At 45.1% G+C, this 15,775-nt stretch overlaps 1 protein-coding gene across 2 annotated transcripts in view; it reads right to left on the bottom strand.

Annotated features, from left to right (window-relative positions):
• Positions 1-15,775, bottom strand: part of LOC130128006 (ankyrin repeat and fibronectin type-III domain-containing protein 1) — a 320,420-nt gene that overhangs the window by 240,889 nt on the left and 63,756 nt on the right. For both annotated transcript variants that reach the window (XM_056297716.1, XM_056297717.1), the window contains exon 3: positions 14,109-14,299. In XM_056297716.1, the coding sequence (XP_056153691.1) occupies positions 14,109-14,299 (191 nt within the window). The remainder of the gene's footprint in view (positions 1-14,108; positions 14,300-15,775) is intronic.

Here is a 15,775-nt window from a genome sequence, read left to right as displayed (position 1 = left end):
GTCAAATATCGATATGCGATTTAAATGCGATTAAATATGATTAATTAATTACAAAGCCCATAATTAATTTGATTAATTTTTTTGATCAAGTCCCACCACTAATATATATATATAAATTTTAAAAAAAGAGTTACACATCTTAGTGAGAGAAGGATATAACATTAAAACAGGATAACAAAATGATATGGATTTATAAGATATATAAAGACAAAAAGTGATGAGGGGGATGCCAAGCAGTGTCCAGGTGGTGACCACCATCACCGTGGAGACCTGGGAGGAGGACAGACTTCACATGCACACAAGGGAGACTCACATCACACCATTCACACACAGGAGAAGAGAAAGGAGAAATCATCATTCAGAGAGAGAGAAAAGACATGTGAGAGAATAGGACAGTTTGCAATAGTCAATAATCTATACGTTATAATCTCGTCGGCAGAAGAGTGCTTGGTAAATTCATTGAGACAGAAACCAACCCACTGTGCAGTACAGGTTGTGAAGCACTCAACTTAAAGGCATCTCTGAACCCTCTCAGTGGCCCAGTGTTGCTACACTTGTAATGTATTGTATTAGTAAAGTACTCACTGTGAAGTAGATGGCATTCTCTTTTCCCAATATTAAGTATTAATGGTATTTTTGAGTAAAATCCAAACACAAAGGTCACTTACTGTTCAGGTGCAATCTCTCTGACAAAACTGCATTAACATATTTAATATTTGACAGTGTTTCCTTCAGTACATCATTCACTGTTATCCATCCAGCCATTATCCAAATCACTTATCCCGCTCTCAGGGTTGCGGGAATGCTGGAACCTATCCCAGCAGCCATTGGGCGGCAGGCGGGGAGACACCCTGGGTAGGCCGCCAGGCCATCACAGGGCTAAGACACACACACCCACAGACATTCACACCTAGGGACAATTTCGTATGGCCGATTCACCTGACCTACATGTCTTTGGACTGTGGGAGGAAACCAGAGCACCCGGAGGAAACCCACACAGACACGGGGAGAACACGCAAACTCCACACAGAGGATGACCCGGGACAACCCCCCGAGTTGGACTACCTCAGGGCTCGAACCCAGGACCTTCCTTGCTGTGAGCCAACCGCGCTAGCTAACCACTGCGCCACCATGCCACCCACTGTTATTAAATGGCATGCTATTGAATTACATGTTTTTTTTAATTCATTCAATCACAGTTTTAATCTGCTGTGTTGACAGACTGTCATCCATGATTTCCTGTCCTACCCAACTGGCTGCTGTAAACATGGTGTTATAACACCAAGCTGGCCACAAATGGTGGTCAACCCATCCAAACAAGTGAATGCTATTTCTGTCGGACAACGTGTGTGTGTGTGTGTGTGTGTGTGTGTGTGTGTGTGTGTGTGTGTGTGTGTGTGTGTGTGTGTGTGTGTGTGTGTCCAGTTATCCAGGGCAGGGTTAGACAAGTGGATCTGGTCAGGAGTGATAACAGGTTTGGGGGAAGGGGTGAGAAGAAAAGAGGAAAGGAAGGAGAGAGAAAGCAAGGGAGGGAAGCAGAGAGAGAATAACAAGAGAATAAGAGGGACAATGACAGGGAGGGAGAGAATAGGGAGAAAAAGAGTGAGTGAGAGAGACAGAGACAGAGAGAGAGAGAGGGAGAGGGAGATGAGACCCTGAGGCACAGAGAACTCATCCAGCATCCCGAGTCAGTGGAAGAAAATAAAAAACAGAAAGAAGTAGAGGTCAGTGTGTGTGTGTGTGTCTGCATGTGTGTGTGTACAATAGAAAGACTGCCAAGATTACAGGGCTGATACCGCTGAGAAACGTCTCCCAAACGGCAACAGTTTAGCCTACTGCATTAAAGATCACAGCTTGCCCAGAAAAAAAACACATCTATAAAACATTTCCATTTACACTGCAGTCACAACCCTGATGCTTCACTGATACTTCACACTATGTGTGCTACGTCCCATACGAGCATCCCGCTGCTAAACTGTATACAGATAACACTGATCATCTATGGTTACTGACTGCAGAATGGCAAGCTAGATTTATGTTGCTATCTGTTAGATGTTCCATTTCCACACACACACACACACACACACACACATATATATATATATATGCAGTGCATCCGGAAAGTATTCACACCCCTTCACTTTCCCCACATTTTGTTATGTTACGGCCTTATTCCAAAATGGATTAAATTCCTTTTTTTTCCTCATCAATCTACATACAATACCCCATAATGACAAAGCGAAAAAGGTTTTGTAGAAATTTTTGCAAGTTTATTAAAAATAAAAACTGAAATATTGCATGTACATAAGTATTCACACCCTTTACTCAGTACTTGGTTGAGGCTCCCTTGACAGCGATTACAGCCTCAAGTCTTCTTGGGTATGAAGCTACAAGCTTGGCACACCTATATTTGGGGTATTTCTCCCATCCTTCTCTGCAGATCCTCTCGAGCTCTGTAAGGTTAGATGGGGAGCGTCGCTGCACAGCTATTTTCAGGTCTTTCCAGAGATGTTCAATGGGGTTCAAGTCTGGGCTCTGGCTGGGCCACTCAAGGACATTCAGACTTGTCCCGAAGCCACTCCTTCGTTGTCTTGGCTGTGTGCTTAGGGTCGTTATCATGTTGAAAGGTAAACCTTCGCCCAAGTCTGAGGTCCTGAGCGCTCTGGAGCAGGTTTTCATCAAGGATCTCTCTGTACTTTGCTCCATTCATCTTTCCCCCGATCCTGATTAGTCTCCCAGTTCCTGCCGCTGAAAAACATCCGCACAGCATGATGCTGCCACCACCATGCTTCACTGCAGGGATGGTATTAGCAAGGTGATGAGAGGTGCCTGGTTTCCTCCAGACGTGACGTTTGGCATTCAGGCCAAAGAGTTCAATCTTGGTTTCATCAGACCAGAGAATCTTGTTTCTCATGGTCTGAGAGTCCTTTAGGTGCTTTCTGGCAAACTCCAAACGGGCTGGCTTGTGCCTTTTACTGAGCAGAGGCTTCTGTCTGGCCAATCTACCATAAAGGCCTGATTGGTGGAGTGCTGCAGAGATGGGTGTCCTTCTGGAAGGTTCTCCCATCTCCACAGAGGAATGCTGGAGCTCTGTCAGAGTGACCATCGGGTTCTTGGTCACCTCCCTGACCAAGGCCCTTCTCCCCCGATTGCTCAGTTTGGCTGGGCGGCCAGCTCTAGGAAGAGTCCTGGTGGATCCACACTTCTTCCATTTATGAATGATGGAGACCACTGTGCTCTTCGAGACCTTCAAAGCTGTAGAAATTCTTTTGTACCCTTCCCCAGATTTGTGCCTCGATACGATCCTGTCTCGGAGGTCCTGAGACAATTCCTTTGACTTCATGGCTTGGTTTCTGCTCTGACATGCACTGTCACCAGTGGGACCTTATATAGACAGGTGTGTGCCTTTCCAAATGATGTCGAATCCATTGTATTTACTACAGGTGGACTCCAATCAAGATGTAGAAACATCTCAAGGATGATCAGTGGAAACAGGATGAACCTGAGCTCAATTTTGAGTGTCATAGCAAAGGTGGTGAATACTTACATACATGCAATATTTCAGTTTTTTATTTTTAATACATTTGCAAAACTTTCTCCAAAACCTTTTTCACTTTGTCATTATGGGGTATTGTGTGTAGATTGATGAGAAAAAAAGGAATTTAATCCATTTTGGAATAAGGCTGTAACATAACAAAATGTGGGGAAAGTGAAGGGGTGTGAATACTTTCTGGATGCACTGTATATATATTCCGCTTCCGGTGTGGGAAGATGGCGGCGTGAACTTATGTTTGCGGCAGCCTCATCCGGTGCCGTCAACACAGTGTCTTTGTCTGCATCTGGGTCTGGGTCTTCGTTGGATCGGCTGGGAGAGCTTGGTCTGCTATGTCCAGTGGGCCCAGGGACCACGGCCCTGCCCGGAGCTGCACCCGAAGAGGAAACACTGAGGGCGGTCTGACAGGACGCTGAAGCGGGGCAGGCTAAGCTAACTGCTAGCCCATGCAGACCGGCAGTTCCGACAGTCATCCTGGCGTTCGCTCCTCTTGGACAGTGAAAATTCTATTTATTTTTATTTTCTGATATGTTGGATATATGTGTTCTTGTAGGTTTTGGACATGTGTTATTGTCTTTGTGTTGCACTGCTGTGGGCTGGGGGAAACGATATTTCGTTTCATGTCATGTACACAGGTACATGAAATAAAATGACAAATAAATATTCCTGATATATATATATATATAATTTTTTCAGTCTTTAATTATCCAGGAAAGACAACAGATATCCTGCTTCTCATTCGCACAATGCACACCAGTATCCACAAACACAAACTGTTGACACGGTGAGGGAGTTTTCTAACACCCGTATGTATATATACATGCATTCTTATTCGAATCACTTTCAGGTGTTTTTATTGTGGAAACAAGACTGGGTCAAAACCTAGCATATGGCTGGACCGTGTGTGGTCCATGTTCGAAAGAGTGGCTGATCTGTCACAGGTCAGTGGTGGTGTCTGTAATGTGAATTCCTGCATATTAAATGTTCATCTGCAGTTTTCTGTGGTGAGCCCAGTAATATTTGTTGTTGAAGTGTGCCGAAGTAGCATATAACATGACGTGGTTAAGCTACGTCTGAGTTAAAAAAAAAAATGCAGTTGCCAGAACAATCCTTTCCAGGGGATGTTTGATTTGACAGAGAACTTAATGTAAATGTAATTATAACTATTCTAATTATCTGTTAAGTCTCCATCTTTCATCTGGTGAGTCAAAGAACTGACAGCAGCTTATCTCAGTGACATTTTGAATGCAGGACATTTATGATTAATGGAGTATTCTTACACTGTCGCATTACTACTTGTCCTTCAATAAAAGTGTTGAATACTTCTCTGTCACTGTCCCACCACTAAAACCAGATACCAAAGCCATGAGTAACACATCAAAATGTCTTGATTTACTGCATTTTTTGGCACACGGAAGCCTGTATTTATTTAATGGTGGAAATAAAACTGATTCTAAATCTGTTGTTTTTGCCTGCTGACCCCAAACTGATGCTGTAAGTCTGTACTGTTCAGCGAAAGTAATGGATCAGATCGGACCTCGGTCTCGGCCAATACCTGAAGATTAGTACTCGCAATAGACAACCCTCAGCAATTTACTGTCAGACAGTTAATCCACGGACACTTAATCCACCAAGCACCAAAACTAACGTTTCGATGCCTTGCTTAAAGGCACATTGGCATTAAAAGTTAAGGGAGAGGGATGTGTCACATATTCCCAGGAAGTGAAAGGATTTCAGCAGGCAAACCTCGAGCGAACCGCTGCATGGCTGGGTGAAATTAAACAAACGCACATCGCAGGGCATGAAATTAACAACAGATTGATTTCTCTTGACGCATGCTCAATAATCCAGGAGAGGACATCACGGGAAGCTGAATCAGTTCATCCGGACACAACGTTTCAGAGAACAGATTGATTTGCTTACTGAAATTGATTCTCCTGAAATAAATTCAGCCGGAGAGCAAGTCCCCGCGCCACTAAAACGCCAACGATTTCCAATGCATCGACTGAGTGGAGTCTGTGGGCGGCATGGCGTTGATAAAACACTGGGGGGGGGGGGGGGGACGTGGACGGCAAGCATGTGCACCTCTGCCTTGGTGCACATTTCCCATTTTGCCCCTGTAGAATCAGCCCAGAAACCACACACACACACACACAAACACACACACACACAGTGTGTGAATTGCTGAGCAGATGACCCCCCCTGTGGAATAATGTGAAGTTGCTGGGAACAGATGGTGCTAATGTTTCATTAGGCACTGATGTCTTCATCATAGATAACAGTGTTTTTAGGAAAAATCTTATTTTCTTTGACTACATTTGTCTTCCTATCTCTTTTCTGTTGATACCAAATTTGTTTTCATGCAAATTTGGGCTTTGAATAAAAAAACTACTTCATAGAAACAGTAAGTGTCGAATAAAGCCTCTAAAAAAAAAAAAAAAGGTTTTTACATTGGCTTGAGGTGGAGGGAAAAAAAATGTGTTAAACTGCCATGGAAACATCCATCCATCCATCCATCCATTATCCAAGCCACTTATCCTGCTCTCAGGGTCGCGGGGATGCTGGAGCCTATCCCAGCAGTCACTGGCGGCAGGCAGGGAGACACCCTGGACAGGCCGCCAGACCATAAAAGGACTGACTCACACACACACACACACAAGTTAGTACAGCCGACTCACCTGGCCGACATGTCTTTGGACTGTGGGAGGAAACCCACGGAGACAACATGCAAACTCCACACAGAGGACAACCCAGGACGACCCTCAAGGTTGGACTATCCCAGGAGCTTGAACCCAGAGACCTTTTTGCTGTGAGGCAACCGCACTAACCACTGCGCCACCGTGCCGCCCCCAAGTGTTAGGTTTTACTAGCAAATTCTATCCCAAGGACAGAACTGTTAAGTGCTATAGAAACACATTTGCTGAATTTAAAAAAGTGAATAGTAGAACTTAATCACATGATCAGTAGTTTGGATAAAATAATGGATAAAATAAGCCGTTTGGATAAAATAATTTATCCAGATGAAGGGAACTGTGGATTTCACTTTTAAAGTTTGTCTGTTTTATTTCTTTTGCTGCTGGCCATTCTCCGTACACCTTCTTTTAGACCTGGCCTCTTTGGGGTCCTTATGGGAGTTAATGTTCCCAAACTTTCTTTGACCCATATAGCTCATTCAGACCTGCAGTGAGGTGGCACTGAGCACAGAACTGTGTCAGCCTCACATACAGCGTACGCCTCTCCCATCCGGCCAGGAGATGAAAGCCCTCCATCTTTAAAGGTACAGTTTTCCCTGGCATGTTTTCATCTTTCACACTTCAGAAAAAGATCAGGGGAACGATGCTTATTGCGGCGGTGGGTGGGTGAGTCGGGGGGGTGGGGGGGTGGAATAGCTTTCTGTCTCATACACGTTCCCGCAAAAGGAGGCCGTCTGCCATCTGCACGCTGTCAGGTGAATGAGATATCAAAGCACTCTGGGAAAGCAGGAAGTTGCCAAGAGGAAATGGAGGTGTGTTTGACGGTGTATCTGACAGAAGGCTTTATTTGTCCTGATAAAGTTTGCCATGGCTACTTTTCAGAGGGCCGGAAATGTCACAAACCACGGAGAGGAAAAAAAACCTGTTAAAGAGCAGAGTTGAGGGGCATTCGGGTGGCGTAGCGGTCTATTCCGTTGCCTATCAATACGGGGATCGCTGGTTCGAATCCCTCTGTTACCTCCGGCTTGGTCAGGTGTCTCCACAGACACAATTGGCTGTGTCTGCGGTTGGGAAGCCGGATGGGGGTACGTGTCCTGGTCGCTACACTAGCACCTCCACTCTGATCGGTCGGGGCGCCTGTTCGGGGGGTGGAGGGAACTGGGGGGAATAGCGTGATCCTCCCATATGCTACATCCCCCTGGAGAAACTCCTCATCGTCAGGTGAAAAGAAGCAGCTGGCGACCCCACATGTATTGGAGGAGGCATGTGGTAGTCTGCAGCCCTCCCCGGGTCGGCAGAGGGGGTGGAGCAGTGACTAGGATGGCTCGGAAGAGTGGGGTAATTGGTCAAATAAAATTGGGGAGAAAGGGAGGGGGGGGCAGAGTTGAAAGGCAGTGCATCAGATGTTAAAACAGCACGGCCGGCGGGCAGACGTGGAGCAGGCCATGTATTTTCATCCAGCTGCTTAAGGAATAATTTTACCTTTCAAGACACTGTGAACACAACAGAAAGCCTCCCAACACCTCCACACCCCCCACCAACACCACAAAAAAAAAAAAAACACCTCCTAATTTGTTTCAGGTAAAGAAGCAGGAGGCAGCCATTTCAGAATGAAAATGGAAAAAGAATAGAAACACATAATTTATTTATTGTTATTATTAATACTATTATTATTACTATTATTATTATTATTATTATTATGTCTTAAAACAGTTCCTCGCATAGTTTGCCCTCTAGAAAGGACTCAATCATAGAAAAACTACTGCATTTTGCCCCAGAATTTGAGGCTTACAAGAGGCAATAAGTGAATTAGTTACATTGGGTAAATTTATTAGTAACAGGACGAGGTCAAAACCTCGTGTATGACTGGACCGTGCGTGGTCAATGATCGAAAATGTGGCCAATTTGTTACAGGGATAGTCAGTGGTAGTGTCTGTAATGTGAATTCCTGGATATCAAATGTTCATCTGCAACTTTCTGCCGTGGTCCCAGTAATATGTGTTGTTTAAGTGTACCGAAGTAACACATCACATGACATGAATAAGCTACGTTCCAGTTAAAAAAAATAAAATTAAAAAAAGGTTATAAATGCAGTTGTAAGAACAATACTTTCCACTCATATCTCGGGATGTTTGATTTGAAAGCAAACTTATTTTAATTATAATTATAACTATTCATTGGGTATTTCCCCGCCTTCTGCCCAGTGAATGCTGGGATAGGCTCCAGCATCCCGCAACCCTAATTAGGATAAGCGGCTTAGAAAATAAATGAATATGACTATTCTAATTATCTGTTGACTCTCCTCCTCTTGCATCTCTTTCTACCTGCGGATGTCCTTGTTTTTCTAAGACTTACTCTGCATTGAGTGTTTTGTCAGAGGGGTTGTTATTTGGGGTGTTATAAGTGCGCCTCCCCCCCATGCCTCTCAGTGCATGGAGAGCCGTTTTCTCTCCTACTCCGCTCCATGCTGGACTGTTACAGTAACAGTACGTAACCAGTTGTGGAAAGAGCAGCAAAATATTCCATTCTTAGCGTTCCAGTAGTATCAACAAGCAGAAATATATTTCGCTCATTAGTGTGGGTTGAACGTGGAATGAGCTAGAACTGCTGCGCAGATTCGTTTTGAAAGAGTAATGGCCAATAAACTCCCGCTTCAGTGTTTACCAGCAACGTCATTGGTCCGCCGACCAATCGTGTAACATCAGTGACGCTGTTGGTCACCTGACCGATTGATTTTATACCGAACATGTTCTCCCTGTGTCTGCGTGGGTTTCCTCCCACAGTCCAAAGACATGTAGGTCAGGTGAATCGGCCACACTAAATTGTCCCTAGGTATGAATGTGTGTGTGTGTGTGTATGTTGGCCCTGTGTGGTCTGCCAGCCTGTCCAGGGTGTCTCTGCCTGCCACCCAATGACTGCTGGGATAGGCTTCAGCAGCCCCGCGACCCTGAGAGCGGTTCGGATATAAGCGGTTCGGATAATGGATGGATGGATGGATAAAATAACAAAATAAAACGCATACATAGGCAGGAATACAAAACAAATGGAAATAACAGTAAACATATTTTGCAAACTCTCTGTAACAACAGAGGTAATAACTAGTCCATGTTCAAAAAGGGTGTAGGATGAAGTAAAGAACTTTTCTGGTTCCTACCCCTATTTTATAAATTATCAATCAAATCAAACCTAAACAAAATTTTCAAAACAAAACAAAAGTGAAAGAAGAAAAAAAATTAAGAGGGTCTGCGGTGGTGTAGCGGTCTAAGCATCAGCTTTGTGTCGATGCAGTTGCCCACTGGGGACCAGGGTTCGCGCCCCGGTCTTGTCAGATTCAACTATGGCCGGACTTGGTGACGCAGCAATAATTGGCAACGCTGTCTTCGGGAGGGGGGCGGAGTCAGCTTGTGTTTGTCACATGAATGCGTCTCTGTGTGTGTCGGAATAGTAGTGATTCCGCCTGGATTCGCCTTGTCACGGAAGTGGCGAGGCGTCTCCTTTGAGACTGCCGGCCGAAGAGACGCAGTTGGCGAACGCATGCAGTGTGAGGGTGGGTGTTGAACTAAAATAAGGATTGATTGGCCACTAAATTGGGAGAAAGAAGGGAAAAATCAAAAATAAATGTATAAAAATTAAGACCAATGCATAAAAACCAAAATAAACAAAACAGCAAAAGTCAAACAAGTCATGTCATGTTATTCCCAGTCCACCTCTTTATTCATCCATCCTATATCTGCTCAATATGTTAAGTTTAAATTGTTGTTTAAACTTACTGAATGATTTACACGCCTTCCTTTCTTTTCTACAGTCGTTCCACAGATTAACTCCTTTGTTGGTTATACAATGAAGTTTTGCATTGATTCAGTGGCTCAATTATGTAGCTTGTTCCCTAAGTCCCTTTAAACCAGGGCCGCCCAATTTGGGGCCCACAGAGCTCCCTTTGTTTTGGCACGCCATGGCACTTGACAAGCTCATGCTTATCCTCCTATTATTTTGAAAGTGCTGTAAAATCCCAACCCTAATGACTACAAAGCGTATATTTTGTGTGGCTAAAAAGTACACAGTCTAGAGTTTTATGGCAACAGCACAGTGCTGCTAACCTTCCCTATGAAATTACATACGTTTTATCGCCGAAAAATTACGTGTCTCCCGCTCTCTCCCCTCCGCTTTTCATTTCTAATATTTTTGTTTCAATGCAATTTTTACACAACAGAAGGGAGTGATACTCGTAAAATATTGCTCATCTGAAGTATAGAGGGTAATTTAATATTACTACATTTATTACCTTTAAAGAAATGCTCACATGCTGCATGTGTATCTCACATCACTGGCTTTGAGTCAGCCAGTCAAGATGGAGCGATCCATTATTTTATCGATGTGCCACACCGATAAAATAAATTTAGAAAAAATTGGCAAGACATCCATATTTAAAGAAATAAATTTGACAGTAGTTTGTCTCATTTGCAGAGAGAGGGAGAGTGGCTGTTTTGAAAGAATACTACGAAATAAAACATTCCCTTGTTTTCTCAGTTCAGCGGCAAGAACCGAAAGGAGAAGGCGAGTGACCTGCTAGCTAAACTGAACTATCGGGAACGTGCTTTGTTGCAGCCATCATCAGCACAAGAGAATGCAGCCCACGCAAGTTATCACATAGCCACACTGACTGTGCAGAGTGGACGAGCTTTTCCTTGCAGAAGTTTTGCGGGACAGTGTCTGACTATGGCTGCTGAGACTGCATGCCAGAGTAGAGGTGGCAACGGTGGATGAGTTTAAATACTTGGGGTCAACTGTTCAAAGTAACGGGGAGTGGAGAAGAGAGGTGAAGAAGAGGGTGCAGGCAGGGTGGAGTGGGTGGAGACGAGTGTCAGGAGTGATTTGTGACAGAAGGGTACCAGCAAGAGTTAAAGGGAAGGTTTACAAGATGGTTGTGAGACCAGCTATGTTATATGGTTTGGAGACAGTGGCACTGATGAAAAGATGGGAGGCGGAGCTGGAGGTGGCAGAGTTGAAGATGCTAAGATTTTCATTGGGAGTGACGGAGAAGGACAGGATTAGGAACGAGTATATTAGAGGGACAGCTCAGGTTGGACGGTTTTGAGACAAAGCAAGAGAGGCATTATTGAGATGGCTTGGACATGTGTGGAGGAGAGATGCTGGGTATATTGGGAGAAGGATACTGAATATGGAGCTGCCAGGGAAGAGGAAAAGAGGAAGGCCAAAGAGGAGGTTTATGGATGTGGTGAGAGAGGACATGCAGGTGGTTGGTGCTACAGAGGAAGATGCAGAGGACAGGAAGAGATGGAAACAGATGATCTGCTGTGGCGACCCCTAATGGGAGCAGCTGAAAGAAGAAGACAGTCAATTTTGTAGTGAAGTGTGCATTTTTCCAATACACACTATTTGGTTACTAGCGGATCTTGATCGCCTCAATATGGTGACCACGCAGATGGGTGTCAAATCACAAACGCAGTAGAAGTTTCTATTTCTATGCTCTAAACATCCACGGTTGTAGAGCGGGCCCCGCTGGCCAGTCCAGCCAAAAACAGAAACTTCTCAGGAAAGCAGTAAAGTAGCATGTTGGGCCAAGTTGTGGAAGTTTTGTTGATGATTCTTTACTTGTTTCATGTCAAGATCATGTGACACGAACCTTATCAAGATTAATTTCATTTGTAGTTCAGTTTTTCACTGAAGTGAATGCAATGTTGGTTTCTCATAACTTGATTAGACGTCAATACTACGTCACCAGAAGAGGACCAAGAGAAAAAAAACACAGAACATTTCTGTAGATACAAAACACAACAAAGAAGAAATCATGTGTACTGGAGGATGTGAAGCAGCTGCAAGAAAAGCAGAGAAGGTTTGGATGTAATAAAGGATGGAGAAAACAAAAAAGTGACATTTTACGTTTTGTTTCCTGTGATTCAACAGCGGCGGTAATGCGCCATATCCTCCAATACAACCAGAAAACGAAGATTGAGATCCACTGTAAACAACACAGCTTTTAAAACATTCAAATAAGGCTTTGCAAATGTTTTATTTCATATGTTGTTGGGGCCTCCAGAACACCCAAGACGTGTTTTGGTGAAAACACGAATTGCGTACATACACTGCTCAAAAAAATAAAGGGAACACATAAGCAATGCAATGTAGCTCCAAGTCAATCACACTTTTGAGATATCAACCTGTCCAATTAGGAAGCAACACTAATTTGTGAATCAATTTCACCAGTTGGTAAATTGTCTAATTTCCACCTGGTGGAAATTAGACAATTTGCAAGACAACCCCTATAAAAGGAATGGATTTGCAGGTGGTGGCCACAGACCATTTGCCTGTCCTCATCTTTTCTGGCCGATCTTTGGTTAGTTTTTCATTTTGCTAGTGCCCTCACCACTAGAGGTGGCATGAGGCGGTATCTGCAACCTACAGAAGTTGCTCAGGTAGTGCAGCGCATCCAGGATGGCACATCAATGCGTGCTGTGGCAAGAAGATTTGATGTGTCTCCCAGCACAGTGTCCAGAGCATGGAGGAGGTACCAGGAGACAGGCCAGTACACCAGGAGACGTGGAGGGGGCCGCAGGAGGACAACAACCCCGCAGCAGGACCGCTATCTGGTCCTTTATGCAAGGAGGAACAGGAGGAGCACTGCCGGAGCCCTACAAAACGACCTTCAACAGGCCACTAATGTGCAGGTTTCTGCTCAAACAGTGAGAAACAGAATGCATGAGGATGGTATGAGGGCCCAACGTCCACAATTGGGGCCTGTGCTCACAGCCCAACACCGTGCAGCCCGATTGACCTTTGCCAGAGAACATCTTGGTTGGCAGATTCGCCATTGGCGCCCTGTGCTCTTCACAGATGAGAGCAGGTTCACACTGAACACATGTGACAGACGTGAGAGAGTCTGGAGACGCTGTGGAGAACGTTCTGCTGCCTGCAACATCCTCCAGCATGACCGGTTTGGCGGTGGGTCAGTGATGGTCTGGGGAGGCATATCCTTGGAGGGCCGCACAGACCTCTACGTGCTAGCCAGAGGTACCATGACTGCCATTAGGTACCGGGATGAGATCCTCAGACCCATTGTCAGACCATATGCTGGTGCAGTGGGCCCTGGGTTCCTGCTCATGCATGACAATGCTCGTCCTCATGTGGCCAGAGTGTGTCAGCAGTTCCTGTATGTCGAGGGCATTGATGCTATGGACTGGCCTGCACGTTCCCCAGACCTGAATCCAATCGAGCACCTCTGGGACATCATGTCTCGTACCATCCGCCAACGTGATGTCGCACCACAGACTGTCCAGGAGTTGACCGATGCCCTGATCCAGGTCTGGGAGGAGATCCCTCAGGAGACCATCCGTCGTCTCATCAGGAGCATGCCCAGACGTTGTAGGGAGTGCATACAGGCACGTGGAGGCCACACACACTACTGAGCCTCATTTTGAATCGTCTTGAAGAATTTCCACAGAAGTTGGATCAGCCTATGTTCTCATTTTCCACTTTGATTTTGAGTATGATTCTGAATCCAGACCTTAATGGGCTAATGATTTTGATTTCCATTGATCATTCTTAGGTTATTTTGCTCTAAACACATTCCTCTGTCTAATAAATAAAGATTTTCAGCTGAAATATTTCATTCATCGAGGTCTATATTGTGTTTTTAGGTGTTCCCTTTATTTTTTTGAGCAGTGTAGAAAACTCCATTGGATACCATTTTATCTACCTGGCAAAACAGAAAACCAGCAGTAATACGAGTTCAGAGCTCAAAGGTGTGTAAGCTATCAGTCTACTGCTGGGATGTAATGTGGATGTGAACATGGTAATGAAAGTGCACTGCAGTAATGGAGGTTTCCTGCCAGTTGTGTTCTTACCTTCAGGTGGCAACGTGCAGGCTTTGGGGTGGTTGGCGGCGGTGTTGGAGATGGACGGGCTCTTCCTGCTTGGAGGACTCCCATCAATCAGATCAGCGTGGTGTACCCTGGAGACCGTAGGGGACTGAGGGATGCTGGGTAACGTACGTGACTTAGCCAACAGGGGCCTCTGCAACTTCCTCTCCAGCGACCTGGATCAGACGACAGAGAGGTGCCCGACAGGTTATATTCCAGTTTCGTTTGATGACTCGTTGTCTTTATCATCCCCCCTTCACCCCAGTTGTATCTGGCCAATTACCCCACTCTTTCAAGCCGTCCTGGTCGCTGCTTCACCCCCTCTGCCAATCCGGGGAGGGCTGCAGACTACCACATGCCTCCTCTGATACATGTGGAGTCGCCAGCCGCTTCACCTGACAGTGAGGAGTTTCACCAGGGGGACATAGCGTGTGGGAGAATCACACTATTCCCCCCAGTTCCCCCTCCCCACCCCGAACAGGCGCCCCAACCGACCAGAGGAGGTGCTAGTGCAGCAACCAGGACACACACCCACATCCGGCTTCCCACCCGCAGACACAGCCTTGTGTCTGTAGGGACGCCGACCAAGCCAGAGGTAACACGGGGATTCGATCCGGTGATTCCCATGTTGGTATGCAACGGAATAGACAGCCACGCCACCTGGACGCCCCCTTGTCTTTATCCTGATGAGAGATTGAAAGGTTTGATGATGTAATCCAGGTATGTGTATACACACACACACACGCACACACACACACAACATTTCTTCTTTCTGTTTTCAGAATAGGCTCTGCTGCTATGCGCAGGAAGGTTTATAGATTAGACACACACACAGTCCATTAGTATAATTCCCACCTTCAGGCGTTATAAGCCACCAAGAGACCCACCATACAAATCGATACCGAAATGACTCCAAGCTCTGCAGGACTCCAACACAGTGGCTCCTGGGAGCCAGTCAATAGTATTACCTCCTCCCATAAAACAGCCGGGATCACACACTCCTCATGAGATAGTGCTCACCCATCCTCAACATCAACCTTCGTCTGAAAGGGAGTAACTCAGAACAGAGAAGCCAGGTGTCATTTCCATATACAGTTGACGTTAGCTTGATAACTACACAGCATCGCAGCGGGTTGATAGCTATTTAGCAAAGCATGATGTCACTTTTTTTTTTATGTTTCAGCTCCAAACATGTAAAAAAAAAAAAGGATTTACTATTCTGCTAAAAAGTGGCTTTATTGCTAGATGTCGTGTCTTTTCAGAATGTTCTAGCACCACTTCATTTCTATACCACGGTTTTCTAAAATGCTTGTAATACTTGTAATACTTCTAATGACTTTTGCAGATCGAAGGAAAATGTTTCATGTATTGCTCACCGACGCTTGTGGCGACAGATAAATATGGCTGGCACAGCTCTATGCAGGTAGTGTATTTCAGTCCCATGAAACCTTTATGCAAATTACTACACAAATCATTTTAATACTTTTGATGACTTGTAGAACCATTTGGGCAGCCAAATAATTTGTCTATAGCTGTCTGTCTATGCAGCTGCTGTGAATATATGTTATGTCTTAAATGTTAATTATATTATAAACGTGGGCGTCTGGGTAGCATAGCGGTCTATTCCGTTGCCTACCGACACGGGGATCGCC

This window comes from Lampris incognitus, chromosome 17 (genome assembly GCF_029633865.1).
Source record: "Lampris incognitus isolate fLamInc1 chromosome 17, fLamInc1.hap2, whole genome shotgun sequence".
NCBI classification, from domain to species: Eukaryota; Metazoa; Chordata; class Actinopteri; order Lampriformes; family Lampridae; genus Lampris; species Lampris incognitus.
Note: the sequence above shows the minus strand (reverse complement) of the source record. Positions and strands in the feature narration are given on the sequence as shown.